This window comes from Schistocerca piceifrons, chromosome 3 (genome assembly GCF_021461385.2).
Source record: "Schistocerca piceifrons isolate TAMUIC-IGC-003096 chromosome 3, iqSchPice1.1, whole genome shotgun sequence".
In the NCBI taxonomy this organism is placed as follows: Eukaryota; Metazoa; Arthropoda; class Insecta; order Orthoptera; family Acrididae; genus Schistocerca; species Schistocerca piceifrons.
Genome location: NC_060140.1, coordinates 107372365 through 107387861, shown reverse-complemented (window position 1 = coordinate 107387861; position 15497 = coordinate 107372365). Strand labels below are relative to the sequence as shown.

Genomic DNA, 15497 nt, shown 5'->3' with positions numbered 1-15497 from the left:
CTGCTTAAACCTAACTAACCTAAGGACGTCACACAACACCCAGTCATCACGAGGCAGAGAAAATCCCTGACCCCGCCGGGAATCGAACCCGGGAACCCGGGCGCGGGAAGCGAGAACGCTACCGCACGACCACGAGCTGCGGACAATTCATTATCCGTCACGTTATAAAAGACTGCTGCGAATACATAGAAAGAAAGATTCTTTATCATTTAGCTACAATATAGCCGCTCAGCAGCTGGAAGCAGTTAATTCCATAAATTATCTGGGAATAGGCATTAGGAGTGATCTAAAATGGAATGACCATATAAAATTAATCGTCGGTAAAGCAGATGCCAGACTGAGATTCATTGGAAGAATCCTAAGGAAATGCAGTCCGAAAACAAAGGAAGTAGGTTACAGTACACCTGTTCGCCCACTGCTTGAATACTGCTCACTGGTGTGTGATCCGTACCAGATAGAGTTGATGAGATAGAGAAGATCCAAAGGAGAGCAGCGCGCTTCGTTACAGGATCATTTAGCAATTGCGAAAGCTTTACGGAGATGATAGACTCCAGTGGAAGACTCTGCAAGAGAGACGCTCACAAGTTCGGTACAGGCTTTTGTTGAAGTTTCGAGAACATAACTTCACCGAGGAGTCAAGCAATATATTGCTCCCTCCTACGTATATCTCGCGAAGAGACCATGAGAATAAAACCAGAGAGATTAGAGCCCACACAGAGGCATACCGACAATCTTTCTTTCCACGAGCGATACGAGACTGGAATAGAGGGGAGAACCGATAGAGGTACTCAAGGTACCCTCCACCACACACCGTCAGGTGGCTTGCGGAATATAGATGTAGATGTAGATGAAGATGTAGACTCGCTGTTGTCAAAATTGACACATATAGTACACAGAAGTCTTCTTGAGAACACGGCATTTGATGAAAATATGCTGTCACATTTGCAGTGCATGTCTCTATGACGCCAGGTACGTAGTCTGTAGTTCCATTTCGCTTATGCTCAGAAGTGCTATTGCATATATTAAAATCAGTTCCTACTTAAGGACTACTTCCGTAGTTCCTTCATAATGTTTATCAGCAGTAGTGGACCGCGTGGTTAGAGGCGTCATGTCACGGATTGCACGGCCCCTCCCACCCGAGGTTCGAGTCATCCCTCGGGCTTGGGTGTGTGTGTTGTTCATAGCGTAAGTTAGCGTAAGTAGTTCGTAGGTCTATGGACCGATGACCTGAAGTGATTTCAGTTTTGTTCAAGAGGCATGTAAGAGGGTGGTTTGAAAAGTTCTCGGAATCACCACGAAAGGTAGCGCTGGCGCAACGAGCTGTTCACGTGATACTCATTGGACTGTTGCCTATAAACGTGTGCCACGTCAGTGGTCTTGGAAGAGAGCTGAGGCGGAGACGTGGTTCTGTTGTTGTTCCTGCGTCGTGATTTGCGAAGATGGAAAAAAATCGAGATTCGAGCAGTGATTAACTACTTCGTAAAGAGAGGTATGAAAGCAAAGGAAATTCACGCCGATTTCCAGAATACACTGTGGGACACTGTTCCTTCATATTAAACTGTTGCCAAGTGGACAAATGAATTTAAATTTGGGCGGAGAGCTTTTATTATGACCAGCGCAGTGGTCGGTGAAGATGTGTCACTACTCCAGAAATCATTGCAAAAGTGCACAAAATGGTCACGTAGGATCGCCAATTGAAAGTGCGTGAAATTGCTCACACTTGACAGATGTCATCTGAAAGGGTAGATCACATTTTAACTGAAGAATTAGAAATGAAAAAATTATTTGCAAGATGGCTGCCATGATTCTTGACGCTGGATCAAAAACGCCTGAGAATAGACACATCGGAACAATGTTTGGCCCGTTTTAGGAGAAACGAACAAGATTTTTTGCGCCGGTTTGTGACCGAAGATGAAACTTGGGTGCACTACTATACTCCAGAGCCAAAACAATAGTCAAAGCAATGGAAACATGCTGATTCTCCGCCACCAAATGCAGCAACAACAATTCCTTCGGCGGGAAAGGTCATGGCATCAGTGATCTGGGATGCGAAGGGGATTCTGTAGATTATCTCCACACTGGGCAAACAATTATTGGAAAATACTATGCTAACCTCCTGAACAAATTGCAACAAAAGATACGCGAAAAAAAAGCCAGGTTTAGCAAGGAAGAAAGTCATCTTCTATCAAGACAATGAGCGCCTGCACGTATGTGCTGTCGCCATGGCAAAATTACACGACCTAAGCTATGAATTGTTGCCACACCCGCCTTAGTCACCTTGTATGGCTCCGTCAGACTTCCATCTCTTCCCAAAACTGAAAATTTTGTGGGTGGACGAAGATTCACTTCAAACGGAGAATTGACAGCCGGAGTTGATAACTATTTGGAGGCCTGGAGGAAACTCATTTTCGAGATGGGATCAAGGCACCGGAACATCGTTGGACCAAGTGCATTGATCTACAAGGAGACTACATTGAAAAATAAAAAAAGTTTCAGTGATGTAAGTACTTTTTTTCTATTCCGTTCCGAGATCTTTTCAAACCACCAACATATATTATTTGGGATATTTCATTTTACCAGCTAATGTACTCAGAGATTTGGCTAATACCGTGTGTAGCTAATTTACCGATTTTTACTGCAACCCATCGCACTGTTGTGTACGACCACGAAATGAGTTAGTGAAGCATTAGTGAAAATAAAGCAAATCAATTTTCAATCAGGCTGCCAATCTCCGAGTTTTGAAAAGGCACCGTTTTTGTACTGGTTTTGAAACAGAACTTTTATTCCTCTCCAGGACCTAGAAAGTCGAATGTAATATTTTACATGGGTGCACACTGAGAAAGCATTTTCTATTGCATTTTAGCGACACTTCTTAGCACCCATTTTGTAACTGGACAAAAAGAAATGTACAAGGATCTTTGGACTAAACCGTCAGATAGCTGCAGTTGGACATTCTCATTTCAGGCAGATATCACTGAGTGAAAACACCCAAACCCAGATCAGGAATCCTGCCGCCACCTCGCTGTGTTAGTAATCTTATGTAGTCACCGGAGATAAATAAATTGTACGCAAAATCGTTAGTGACATAAGTGGTTTGGCATAAGCACACGTGACAGTGTCATTTCAGAATCAAACAGGAATACATGCACAAACCCTTGACCAAAGAAAGACAGGAATCACACTTTCAATAAGCCACACCTTTGGTTGCATCTCACCACTACAGGTTTCGGCCATTAGGGAATTCTCAACTACTCAGCGATCATTGCCAGCATCATATTCAACCATTTGACGTATCCCGCAGGTGCAAGCCCTCCTCTAGACTTTTCACATGCAGCTACACGCTCCTATAGTGCCCCTGCAGTCTCTACAATGCAATCCACCCACCTTCCATTATGTCGTCGTCTTGCTCTTTCTTATCTCTTTACACTAAGGTGACAAAAAGTCATGGGATAGCGATATGTGCATATACAGATGGTGGCAGTATCACGTACACAAGGTATAAAAGGGCACTGCATTGGTGGAGCAGTCATTTGTACTCAGGTGATTCCTGTGAAAAGGTTTCCTACGTGATGGTCGCCGCGTGATGGGAACTAAAAGACTTTGAACGGGGTATGGCAGTTGGAGTTAGACACTTGGGACATTCCATTTCGTAAATCGTTACGGAATTCAACACTCCGACATCCACAGTGTCAAGAACTTGCCGAATATACCAAACTTCGGGCATTACCTCTCACCACAGACAATGCAGTGGCCCACGGCCTTCACTTGACAATCGAGAGTAGCGGCATTTGCATAGCGTTGTCAGTGCTAATAGAGAAGCAACACAGCGTTAATTAATCGCAAACATCAATGTGGAAGGTACGGCGAACGTATCCGTTAGGACAGTGCAGGGAAATTTGGCGTTGTGGGCCATGGTAGCATAGGACTGACACAAGAGCCTTTGCTTACAGCACGGCACCGGCTGCAGCGTCTCTCATGGGCTTGTGATCATATTGGTTGGGCCCTAGATGATTGGAAAAGCTTGGTCTTGTCAGACGAGTCCGATTTCAGTTGGTAAGAGCTGATGGTAACGTTCAAGTGTGGAACAGACCTCACAAAGCCATAGTTCCAAGTTGTCAGCAAGGCACTGTGCAAGCTGGTGGTGGCTTCATAATGGAGTGGACTGTGTGAAGATGGAATGGTCTGGGTTCTCTGGTCAAACTGGACCGATCATTGACTGGAAATGGTTATGTTCGGCTACTTGAAGACCTTTTTCAGCCATTTATGGTCTTCACGTCCCCAAACAACAACGGAATTTTTATGGATGGCGATGCGTCATGTCACTGGGTTGTTTGTGATTGGTTTGAAGAACATTCTGATGAATCCCATCGAACTTTTATGGGATATAATAGGTCAGCCCATGCACACAATCCTGCACTGCCAACACTTCCGCACTTACGGACTTCTATAGAGGCAGCATGACTCAATATTTCTGCAGGAGACTTGTTGATTCCACACCACGTCGAGTTGCTGCACTACGCTGGAAGGAGGTCCGACACGATATTAGAAGGTACCCCATGACTTTTTCACCTCAGTGTAAATCTGGAAAATCGCCTCCTTACCATCCATTCGCCTGCATACTTCTCGTGCCCACCTCCATTTTATCTTCACTACAGTCATGATTGTGTCTGACACTCCTGTCTGTTTTCTCTCTTTGCCTATCTCTCCTGATAATTGCCAACAGCCTTCTCTCTGATGCTCGCTGAGAAACACTCAGTTCTTTCAACACGTCTCTCTATAGTCTGTACTGTTTAGTTTACCAAAAACATTCCATTCGATTTTTACTCTCCCGTTTTTCTTTTTTTCTGCCTTCTCCAGTTACCAAAAAATACAAAATATCGGCAATTGGTTTTGTACCTTAATTGTTCTTTTCCTTTTCGAGGTGTTGGTTACATATTATACTGCCAGACAAACAAAGTGAAGCACCCAGGAGGGGAGGAAGAAACAAAACGAAACTTCACAGGTTTGTAGAGTATGTGATGTTATTTCAGCTATTACTAAATCGAGTGAGATTTGCAAAGAACTTGGCAGTAGGAGCCCAGTTATCAGTATCACGTTGCACTTCCTCTGGTACGGATGCAAGCACTGACTCTGTTAGTCTCCTGATACAAGCTGTCCTACAATTGTTATAAACAGGCCCTTAATATCCTGGATATTGCCACTGGAATGGAGTGGCGTCTGAACTGGTACCACAAATATTCTGTGGGGACACGCCTCGGGATCTCGCTGGCCACAGTAGTACCTTAGCAAAATGTAGTGTACTTGTAGTTTTATCCGTGCTAGGGAAAGATTTAAATTTTGTATCGACTCCCAAGCGTTTGCCAGTGATTGGTTTTAATGAACAGGCTATTTTTAAACTACCCTCTGATGGTGCAGAGGAGGCTAGGAGGGTGTGTTGACAGGGGCACATTGCATGGGGGCTTAATTATAAAATGAATGCAATAATTTTAGTAGCTATGTCTCCGGTTACGAAGTCTCGTAACCGGTTGGCCCTGACTAGTATTAGTACGCAATCTGACTGCATAAAATAACAATAAAGAATGAAAGAAAATTTCCGTTAACGCAATTGATTAATTAAGTCCCCAGCAACTATAAAAGCTACGAAACAACAAAGCACAAGTGTAACTGTTCTGTGTGTGGAAGTGTGATTTAACGTACACGTATCTGGCACGGTTCTTCCTCAATACGACGAGATATTTTAAACACCATTTACAATGAACTAATTGAAAAACCAGAAATATTATAATTGCACATAGAAACCAGAATTACAAGTCTAATACATTAACACGAGCCAGATGCTTTGTTGACTGAACCTGTGACCAAGACGCATTGTTATTTAGGAAATTTGATATAAAAAATTTTTTTGTTAGCTCCATATATATTGACGAAAAATACACTGTGATCACAACATCTTCCATATATACATTACACCAACCGAACAGCATCTACTCTCTCGCCCAGCAGAAGAACAACTGCACATGACATGCTCTCAACTAGTACTGCTCTCGACATCCTCTCAACAAGCACTTCCCACGGCAACCTCTGAACTACAACTGCCCTCGACATTCTCTGAACAACTGCCAACTGCGCCAGTGGAGGCGGCGTAAAATACTCTTTGGCGCAATCTCTGGCGCTGTGGCTAAGTGTAACCACCTTTCAACATCCACCCAAAACTGATCTCACATAGAGTTGATCCAAGTATTGTCATTTTACCTGCGGACAAGGACAATGCTACCATTGTTTTGGACAAACAGCGGTTGTCGGCGATGTCACCAGGCTGCATTCCCCTAAGTCAAGTAATTAACGGGAATGCAACCTGGTGACATCGCCGACAATCGCTGATTTTGCGACGGAAACACGCCCTAACATTTTCAAGGCAAAACTGCAGCAACTAAGCGCTGTCCAAGCGAATTTAAAAACTCAGTTTTCAGAGAAACTTCGGAAAGATAACACTCACTCACACTTGCCAGTTTTCAACAGTAAAACGCTTTAACTTGTCCACACGTTCAAATGATGCAGTGTTTCCTGTCTGATTCAGAGTATCATAGGATCGCTGTTGACCCCTCGAAAAGTTTTAAGAGAAAGACTAACAGCCTCCTGAAGAAAAGTTACTTATCACAAGAGACTACCAAGAGTTTCAGTTCTTAATTGTGCTGTTCCCCTTGGTTTATGGCCTCCCTAAAGCCCACGAGGAACGTGTTCTTCTTCATCCGATTGTGAGTAACGTTGTTACTCCGACATATCGTGTGTGGACCTTGGTACTCTGTTAAGCCCTATTGTAAGTCGGTGGGAATTCCACACTAAGAACTCGGCGGATTTATAACGTCGATTAGAGGGACTACGTTTGAATAACTAATATTTTAGTAAGTTTTTATGTTGTCTCTCTCTCTTCACTCGGATTCCCCTGTCTGATTCGTTACGGTTCATTGAGGTTAGGTCTGCTGCTGAGGTATTGAACTTACTTCTACATGTGTTGACTGCCACTTACTTTTTGTTCAATGACTCGTACTAGGAGCAGACAAATAGGAGTTGCGATGAGAAACCTGTCGTGTCCTATTATTGTCAGTTTGTTTATGCAATATTTCGAGGAACGAGCCTTGGCGGCTTTGAAACCGGCCTGTTTTTTCATATGTGTAGACAATACTTTTATTATTTGGCCTCATGGCAGTGACAATTTGAACAGCTTCTTAGAACACCCGAACTCAGTCCACCCGAACATTCGTTTCACGATGGAGGTAGGAAAGGATGGCTATCTTCCTTTCCTAGATGTGGTGGCCAATAGGGAGATGGAAGGTACGTTGGCACATACTGTTTATAGGCAGCAGGCTGATACTTGTGATGGCCCGGCTCCATGTAAAGGAATACTTCGTATCTTGGTTCACAGGGCCCATGTCATCTCGCACGCTGAGAGTTTGTCAGCTGAGTTAGACCATCTCGAAGTCGCCTTTCGACAGAATAGTTATAGTGAAAGACAAATTATATGTGCGTTGCACCATCGACCAATTGAGGGACAGGGTGAGCGATGATAATACCGAGGTAGCTCCAAAGTCTACGGCCTGTTTGCCTTACGCAGGGAGCATTTCGAACAGGATTCGTCGTATTTTGCGGAAATATGATGTGATGTGTGTTTTTCGACCACCATCTAAGGCCAGGATACTTTTAGGTTCCATATAGGATGATCTTTGTTTGTATAAGGCGGGTGTCTATCGTAATCCATGCAGTTGTGACCTAAGATGTATTGGCCAGACTATCAAGACCGTGGAGGGCCGGTGTACTGAGCATAAGCGTCACACACGCCTACAACAAAAGAGCAAATTCGCCATTGCAGAACATTGTCTTGGCACCGATCATCCTTTGGAATATAACAACACCTAGATTCTGGCATGCACTTCTAGCTAATGAGATAGTGTTATTAAGAAAAGTGTTGAAATTAAATTAACAAGTAACCTTATAAACAGAGATAATGGTTTTTGTTTAAATTCTGCATAAAATCTTGCTCTCTAACTTGTCAAAAAACAGAGGCAAGTAACCTTATAAATAGAGATAATGGTTTTTGTTTAAACTCTGCATGAAGTCCTGCTCTCTAACTTGTCAAAAAACAGAGGTGCATAGTTTTGCTACCTCGTTCGTTGATTATTAGTTTCACTATCGATTACTTCTGATGTCGGTCACCTTTTGTTTGTGATACGTGAGCCGACGTTTGTAGTTGAGGGTGTAGCGTCGGCACCATCTGATACGCCTACATGCTACTGCGACTTCTGGTACGTGCATGGAATAGAGAAAAAGAACTTACGAGCAGGGAAAAACAGCTCAGTACTGCTCCTGCTTCCGACTACGCCACACAGCGTATTTCACACAGTTAAGTGAGTGTATACCATGGAAACCGTAGCTTCTCTTCTAGTACTTTACTGTTCTCCAGCTGAAGAATCTGAAACACCCGTCTCGTGAAACTCGAATTCCTTGTTACTCTATGGAGGAGAAAGTTCATTACCAATAATTTTCCTAATTAAATTTCTGAAGCTAGTTATATAATTTTTCTTTTCGCCTGGCTGATGTGGCGTGCGGATAAGTGTATTTATATTTAAGATATATGGTTAGATTACAGCTTCACATTAGGTTGGCATGTAATAAGTTATTTCCAGTACTGTCATTAAATATTTTGTAGTATTGATTTATGATTTAATAAATACCACTACTTAATCAATAGAAATAAATCTCTCTCTCCCTCCGTGCCTCTCTCTCTCTGACACTCTTTCTCTCTATCTCTCTCTCTCTCTCTCTCTCTCTCTCTCTCTTTCTCTCTCTCTCTGACACACTCTCTCTCTCTCCCTAAGTCATAGGCACCTATTTTATGAGAAATAATACAGAATATACAACAAAACACTTAAAAAACTTAGAATAGTGTAATTAAATATCATTTACTGCTTTGCATAATCAATGTAAACAGTTTTTAAAATTATTAGTACAATTATTATAATTTTATATTGAAAAATTAAAATTATCTGTAACATATATGTAGTATACTTAACTATTTATTAGTACATTTCATAAAGTTAATAAATAACTGAACAAATATAAATGATATTATATTATTTTGTAAAAAAAGGATAGGAATGAATAATATTACGTACATTATTATGATATTTATGTAATTGAAAGAAAAATTCATCTTTTTTTCTTTACTTAGATCTTCGCTTGGTCATCTAGTGCAGAGTTTGCCGTTCTTAAATTTTTTTATATTCTTTTTTATTTGTTATTTCTTAAAGTTTAATTACTTCTTATTTATTACTACAAGTATTCCTATTTCCACTAACTTTTTATTCTTGCTTATACATCCATTGGTGTTGTTGTTGTGGTCTTCAGTCCAGAGACTGGTTTGATGCAGCTCTCCATGCTACTCTAACCTGTGCAAGCTTCTTCATCTCTCAGTACTTACTGCAACCTACATCCATCTGAATCTGTTTAGTGTATTCATCTCTTGGCCTCCCTCTACGATTTTTACCCTCCGCTCTGCCCTGCAATACTAAAATGGTGATCCCTTGATGCCTCAGAATATGTCCAACCAACTGATCCCTTCTTCTAGCAAGTTGCGCCACAAATTTCTCTTCTCTCCAATTCTATTCAATACCTACTCATTAGTTATGTGATCAACCCATCTAATCTTCAGCACTCTTCTGTAGCACCACATTTCGAAAGCTTCTATTCTCTTCTTATCTAAGCTATTTATTGTCCACGTTTCACTTCCATTCATTGCTACACTCCATACAAATACTTTGAGAAACGACTTCCTGACACTTAAATCTATACTCGATGTTAACAAATTTCTCTTCTTCAGAACCGCTTTCCTTGCCACTGCCAGTCTACATTTTATATCCTCTCTACTTCGAACACCATCAGTTATTTTGCTCCCCAAATAGCAAAACTCCTTTACTACTTTAAGCGTCTCATCTAATCCCCGCAGCATCACCCGATTTAATTCGACTACAGTCCATTATCCTTGTTTTTCTTTTGTTGATGTTCATCTTATATCCTCCTTTCAAGACACTGTCCATTCCACTCAACTGCACTTCCAGGTCCTTTGCTGTCTCTGACAGAATTACAATGTCATTGGCGAACCTCAAATTTTTTATTTCTTCTCCATGGATTATAATTCCTACTCCGAATTTTTCTCTTGTTTCCTGTATTGCTTGCTCAATATACAGATTGAATAACATAGGTGATAGGCTACAACCCTGTCTCACTCCCATCGCAACCACTGCTTCCCTTTCATGCCCCTCGACTCTTATAGCTGCCATCTGGTTTCTGTACAAATTGTAAATAGCCTTTCGCTCCCTGTATTTTACCCCTGCCTCCTTCAGAATTTGGAAGAGAGTATTCCAGTCAACATTGTCAAAAGCTTTCTCTAAGTCTACAAATGCTAGAAACGTAGGTTTGCCTTTCCTTAAACTATTTTATTTTATAAGTCGTAGGGTCAGTATTATCTCATGTGTTCCAACATTTCTATGGAATCCAAACTGATCTACCCCGAGGTCGGCTTCTACCAGTTTTTCCATTCGTCTCTAAAGAATTCGTGCTTGTATTTTGTAGCCGTGGCTTATTAAATTGATGGTTTGGAAATTTTCACATCTGTCAATATCTGCTTTCTTTTTGATTGGAATTATTATATTCTTCTTGAATATTTCGCCTGTCTCATACATCTTGCTCACTAGATGGTATAGTTTTGTTAGGCCTGGCTCTCGCAAGGCTGTCAGTAACTCTAATGGAATGTTGTCTACTCCCGGGGCCTTGTTTCGACTCAGGTCTTTCAGTGCTCTGTCAAACTCTTCACGCAGTATCGTATCTCCCATTTCATCTTCATCTACATCCTCTTCCGTTTCCATAATATGTCCTCAAGTACATCGCCCTTGTATAGACCCTCTATATACTCCTTCCACCTTTCTGCTTTCCCTTCTTTGCTTAGAACTGGGTTTCCATCTGAGCTCTTGATATTCATGCAAGTAGTTCTCTTTTCCCCAAAGGTCTCTTTAATTTTCATGTATGCAGTAACTATCTTACCTCTAGTGAGATAAGCCTCTACATCCTTACATTTGCCCTCCAGCCATCTCTGCTTAGCCATTTTGCTCTTCCTGTCGATCTCATTTTTGAGACGTTTGATACATCCATTATTTATCACTAAATATATGAAAGACTTGTTAAAATGAGTTTTCCTTTATCCAGTAATTTCATATAGTTATCAAGTCTGTTTGAAATTAAGACATATTTAGCACCAAAATATTTTGAGCCATCAGACAAACGAATATTATTATTTGAAACAGTTATTTATTAATTTGGAATTAAATTATGGATTTTCAATGGAAACTATAAAACTTTTATGTGTGTTTTCCTTTCACACCAAACAAACGCATGGTTGATGAGATTACTGATAGCAATTAAATTTCTTTAGTGTAAGTAACGTCAGCTCCTTGGTGTGACCAAACTGATAGTGCCTCTCACTATGACTAATTTAATTAATGGTTATTTGTAGTAGTTTCAGATTATATGAGGCAAATAAGAACAAAGTAGATGTACTGTAAATTATAGACAAAAAGAGGTTCAAGATGTAACTTGCTAGTGAAGTATTTCACTTACATTGACTTTGTTCTGTACATATCAGAATATTTTGAATATTTATTATATATCTTTGCTTTCTGTTTTTTTTAAATTTAATAGAAATAATTTTGTTAGTATTACTGAATTGGAATGTTTTGTAAAACAGAGATATTTTATGATACTTTATAAGTATTAAACTGGATTGTGAAATAATTAATTTATGTCAAAGAAAGATTTTTGTATATTAGCACCTCATCTAGCCTTTATCAAAATTTTAGCATTTAACTACTCATCTGATTGAAGCTGATTTACAATTAATACACACTTGATGTGTCATAATTATTTTAGTTATATATTAAGATACCTAGTGCTTCAGTTAACTATTTATTCTTTAGGGGATAATTTCTAAAGTATGGCTTTAGTTTGTTTAGTTTCATGTCAAGCAGAGACAATATATACCCATATGGAACCTGAATAAGTTTCAGGGTATTATACTGAATAATGCACAGACAGTTAAATGTTAATTTTATGAGATTGGAATTGTTTGTAAGTGTATAATTTATTAAAGCTTCAATATAATAGCATAGTATAAAGTTAATTATTTCTTCTTCTGTTTTAATTTTATGTTTTACACGGTTGCTGTACCAGTCACTGGTATTTTTGATTTTTGCTGTATTTTAACCATGAGAATGTAGCACGATCATTAGTCTCTTTATTTGGGGAGCAGCCCCTTTCGAAAGGGTCTCACTGAAGCCTTCACAAACATTAATTATGCTCCCAACCTTGTACAAAAACAAATCTCCTGTGCCTTATCTTTCCAGTCTCCCACCACCTCACAAAGTCCTACCGTCCAGCCACAAAGGAACATTCCCCTCGTAACTCAGTAGCATCCAGGACTGCAGCAACTGAATTACATTCTCTGCCAGGATTTCGACTACCTCTCGTTGTGCCCTGAAATGAGAAATGTCCTGCCTACTATCCTTCCCACTCCTCTCACAGTGGTATTCTGCCGTCCAACGAACCATCCATGGTTGGAGTGCTGACACATTATCTGCGCATCCAGTAGTGCTGGCAACTGATGGGTTAAGCATTGGCATCATATCAACCTGTACCGCATCAAAGACAGCCTGAAGATGACGCAATGAAGCGTTGAAACTGGTAGTGGCAAAATAAATTAAATCATAAGGACGGCTGTAGGTGTTTTTTTTTTTGTCACGATAGTAAACGGCCGTCTTCCAGAGACCTCCTGCTAAAAGGATGGACATACAAAAGAAATTGATGTTGATGCAGAGCGACCGGCTGTCCAGCTCGGCCTACAGCGGCACCTGGCTGCAGGGCGACGTGCGTCTTCGGAGGGCGCTGCTGCTGCTGACGTCACGTGCCGTCCACCCCCTCACTCTAACCGTGGGCAAGACCTACACGCTCTCCAGGCACACTTTTCTCCAGGTAACACTCTGTCATTATCGTCTCGTCTTGCATTGTCGCTCAAATGAAATGTATACCCAATTTTTCCCTGCTGCTATCATTCCAGAATGTCGAGAGGATTGGGAAAGTAAAATGTGTTACAGTATACCACATGAATTGCTTCCCGTGGACCCCAAAGACAGGGGTTTCTGAGTCGTTGAAAGAAGTCAACGATGTACTTTGTTTTAAGTGTAGTAAAATTGACGACTTCATCCAGCAGCATCCTTTTATCATCAGTTGGTTGATATAGGCCTCTTCCAAACTTCTACACACTGAATTAGCTTTGAACAATCTAACTTGCCATGCTTGTTTTTTTTTTATCTTATCAGTTCATTTTCCATTAAGCAGTCGTCTAGATCTTTCCTTACAACAAAGATTCCAACGTAGCACCTTCCTAGTCCATCTCCCACCATTTGATCTCGCTGTATCTCCATCCCAACCATCTCCATTTCAGTTTCGTTAACAGTCCTCAAGTACTGTCATTTCTATTACTCATTCATTTGTCTTTCGGTCCGTGTCTTTCACTAAACGCTTGAAAACCATTAGCTCTTGAACTGTTAGAGCACTTAACGTCCATATTTCATTTCTGTAAATTATTACTAACATTGTGCAATGGTTATGTTTTCCATGTAAGGCAAATGGGGAATATACTTCTAAATACGGCATTTAGTTTCCTAAATGAACTTGAGCTGTTTATACTCTCCTGTTTGCTTATTTAGCTGTCCATACACATTTATTTTCAAATGCCCTAAGTACATAAATTCATCGATTGTTTCTATAACTTCGTCACGAATTTTTATGTTTTTCCTGCCGGCATACTTAGTGGACATAGTTTTGCTCTAACTGTAATTAATTTTATGGACTTATCGAGAAACTTTCCCTGTCCATTTCCCTCATCCTTCGGTTAAGTTCTTCTTGATCTGAAGCAAACAAAACAGCTTCATCTGCAAATCAAAGGTGGCTCAGATAAGATCCGTTTCTGTGTATTTCTTCTCCATACAATTTTTGATACTATCGAAACGTCTTCCAAGGTTGTACTAAATGGCTTAATGTTATCAAAAATCGTAATCAGAGACTAAAGATCTGTGGTTCAATCTCAAAATGATCCTAGGATATTGTTCACTCACTCATAGCTTCTTTCGTTTCAGCCAATGATTTGTATACATGAAATACGCCGACTTGTACAGTAATTCGGAGTCCTTGTTGAACTGTAGGTCCCTCCATAAATGCCTAGTTAATTCAGTTCAGAGGAACATACCACATCTACTTCTACGTGATTACTTTGCAATTCACATTTAAGGGCCCGTCAGAGTGTTCATCGAACCACCTTCCAGCTAATTTTCTACCGCTCCACTCTCTAACAGCACGCGGGAGAAACGAACATTTAAATCTTTCTGTGCAAGCTCTGATTTATCTTATTTTATTATGACGACCATTTCTTCTATGTAGGTAGGCGCTAACAAAATATTTTTACTCTTGGAGGAGAAAGTTGGTGATTGAGATTTCATGAGCAGGTCCTGCTGAAGCGAAAAACGCCTTTGTTTTAATGACTCCCATCCCAGTTTGTGTATCTTATCCGTGGCACTCTCTCCCCTATTTCGCCATAATACAAAACGAGCTGCCCTTGTTTGAATTTTTCGATGTCCTCTGTCAGTTCTATCGGATGTGGATCCCCCGCCACACAGCAATACTCCAGAAGAGGACTTACAAACGTAGTAGGGGTAGTCCCTTTATTAGACCTGTTGTATTTTCTCAGTTTTCTGCTAATAAATTGTAGTCTTTAGTTATGTGTAATTGTAATGCCTAAGTATTTAATTGAATATTAAATTTGTGTGATTTATCGTGTAACCGAAATTTAGCGGATTCCTTTTAGTACTCATATGAATGACTTGCCACTTTTCTTTATTTACACTCAACTGGCACTTTTTGTACCACATAGATATCCTCTGCATAACATTTTGCAATTCGCTTTGATCACTGATGACTTTATCACTCGTTAAATGACAGCATCATTTCCGAAAAAAATCTAAGATGGCTACTCAGATTGTCTCCTAAATAGTTTATGTAGCTTGAGAACAGTGGAGGGCCAATAACAGTTCCTTGAGAAACGCTAGATATTACTTCTATTTTATTCGTTGTCTTTCTGCCGATTGTTACGATCTGTGAAATCACGAATCCAGCCACACAGCTAAGACGATACTAAATAGGCACACAATTTGATTAGAAGTCGCTTGTGAAGAATGGTGTTGAAATCCGTCCGGAAATCTAAAAATATGGAATAAGCTTGACGTCCCCTGTCAACAGCACTCATTACTTCATGATGACAAAAAACTAGCCGTATTTCACAAGAACGATATTTTCTGAATCCTTATTGGCTATATGTCAACAAATCGTTTTCTTCAAAG

General features: G+C 40.4%; 1 protein-coding gene across 1 annotated transcript in view; it reads left to right on the top strand.

The window, feature by feature from the left end:
• LOC124788432 overlaps positions 1 to 15497 on the top strand; it is a 120962-nt gene that overhangs the window by 81182 nt on the left and 24283 nt on the right. Inside the window, exon 6 of the mRNA XM_047255703.1 lies at positions 12868 to 13074. Coding sequence (XP_047111659.1) covers positions 12868 to 13074 — 207 coding nt within the window. The remainder of the gene's footprint in view (positions 1 to 12867; positions 13075 to 15497) is intronic.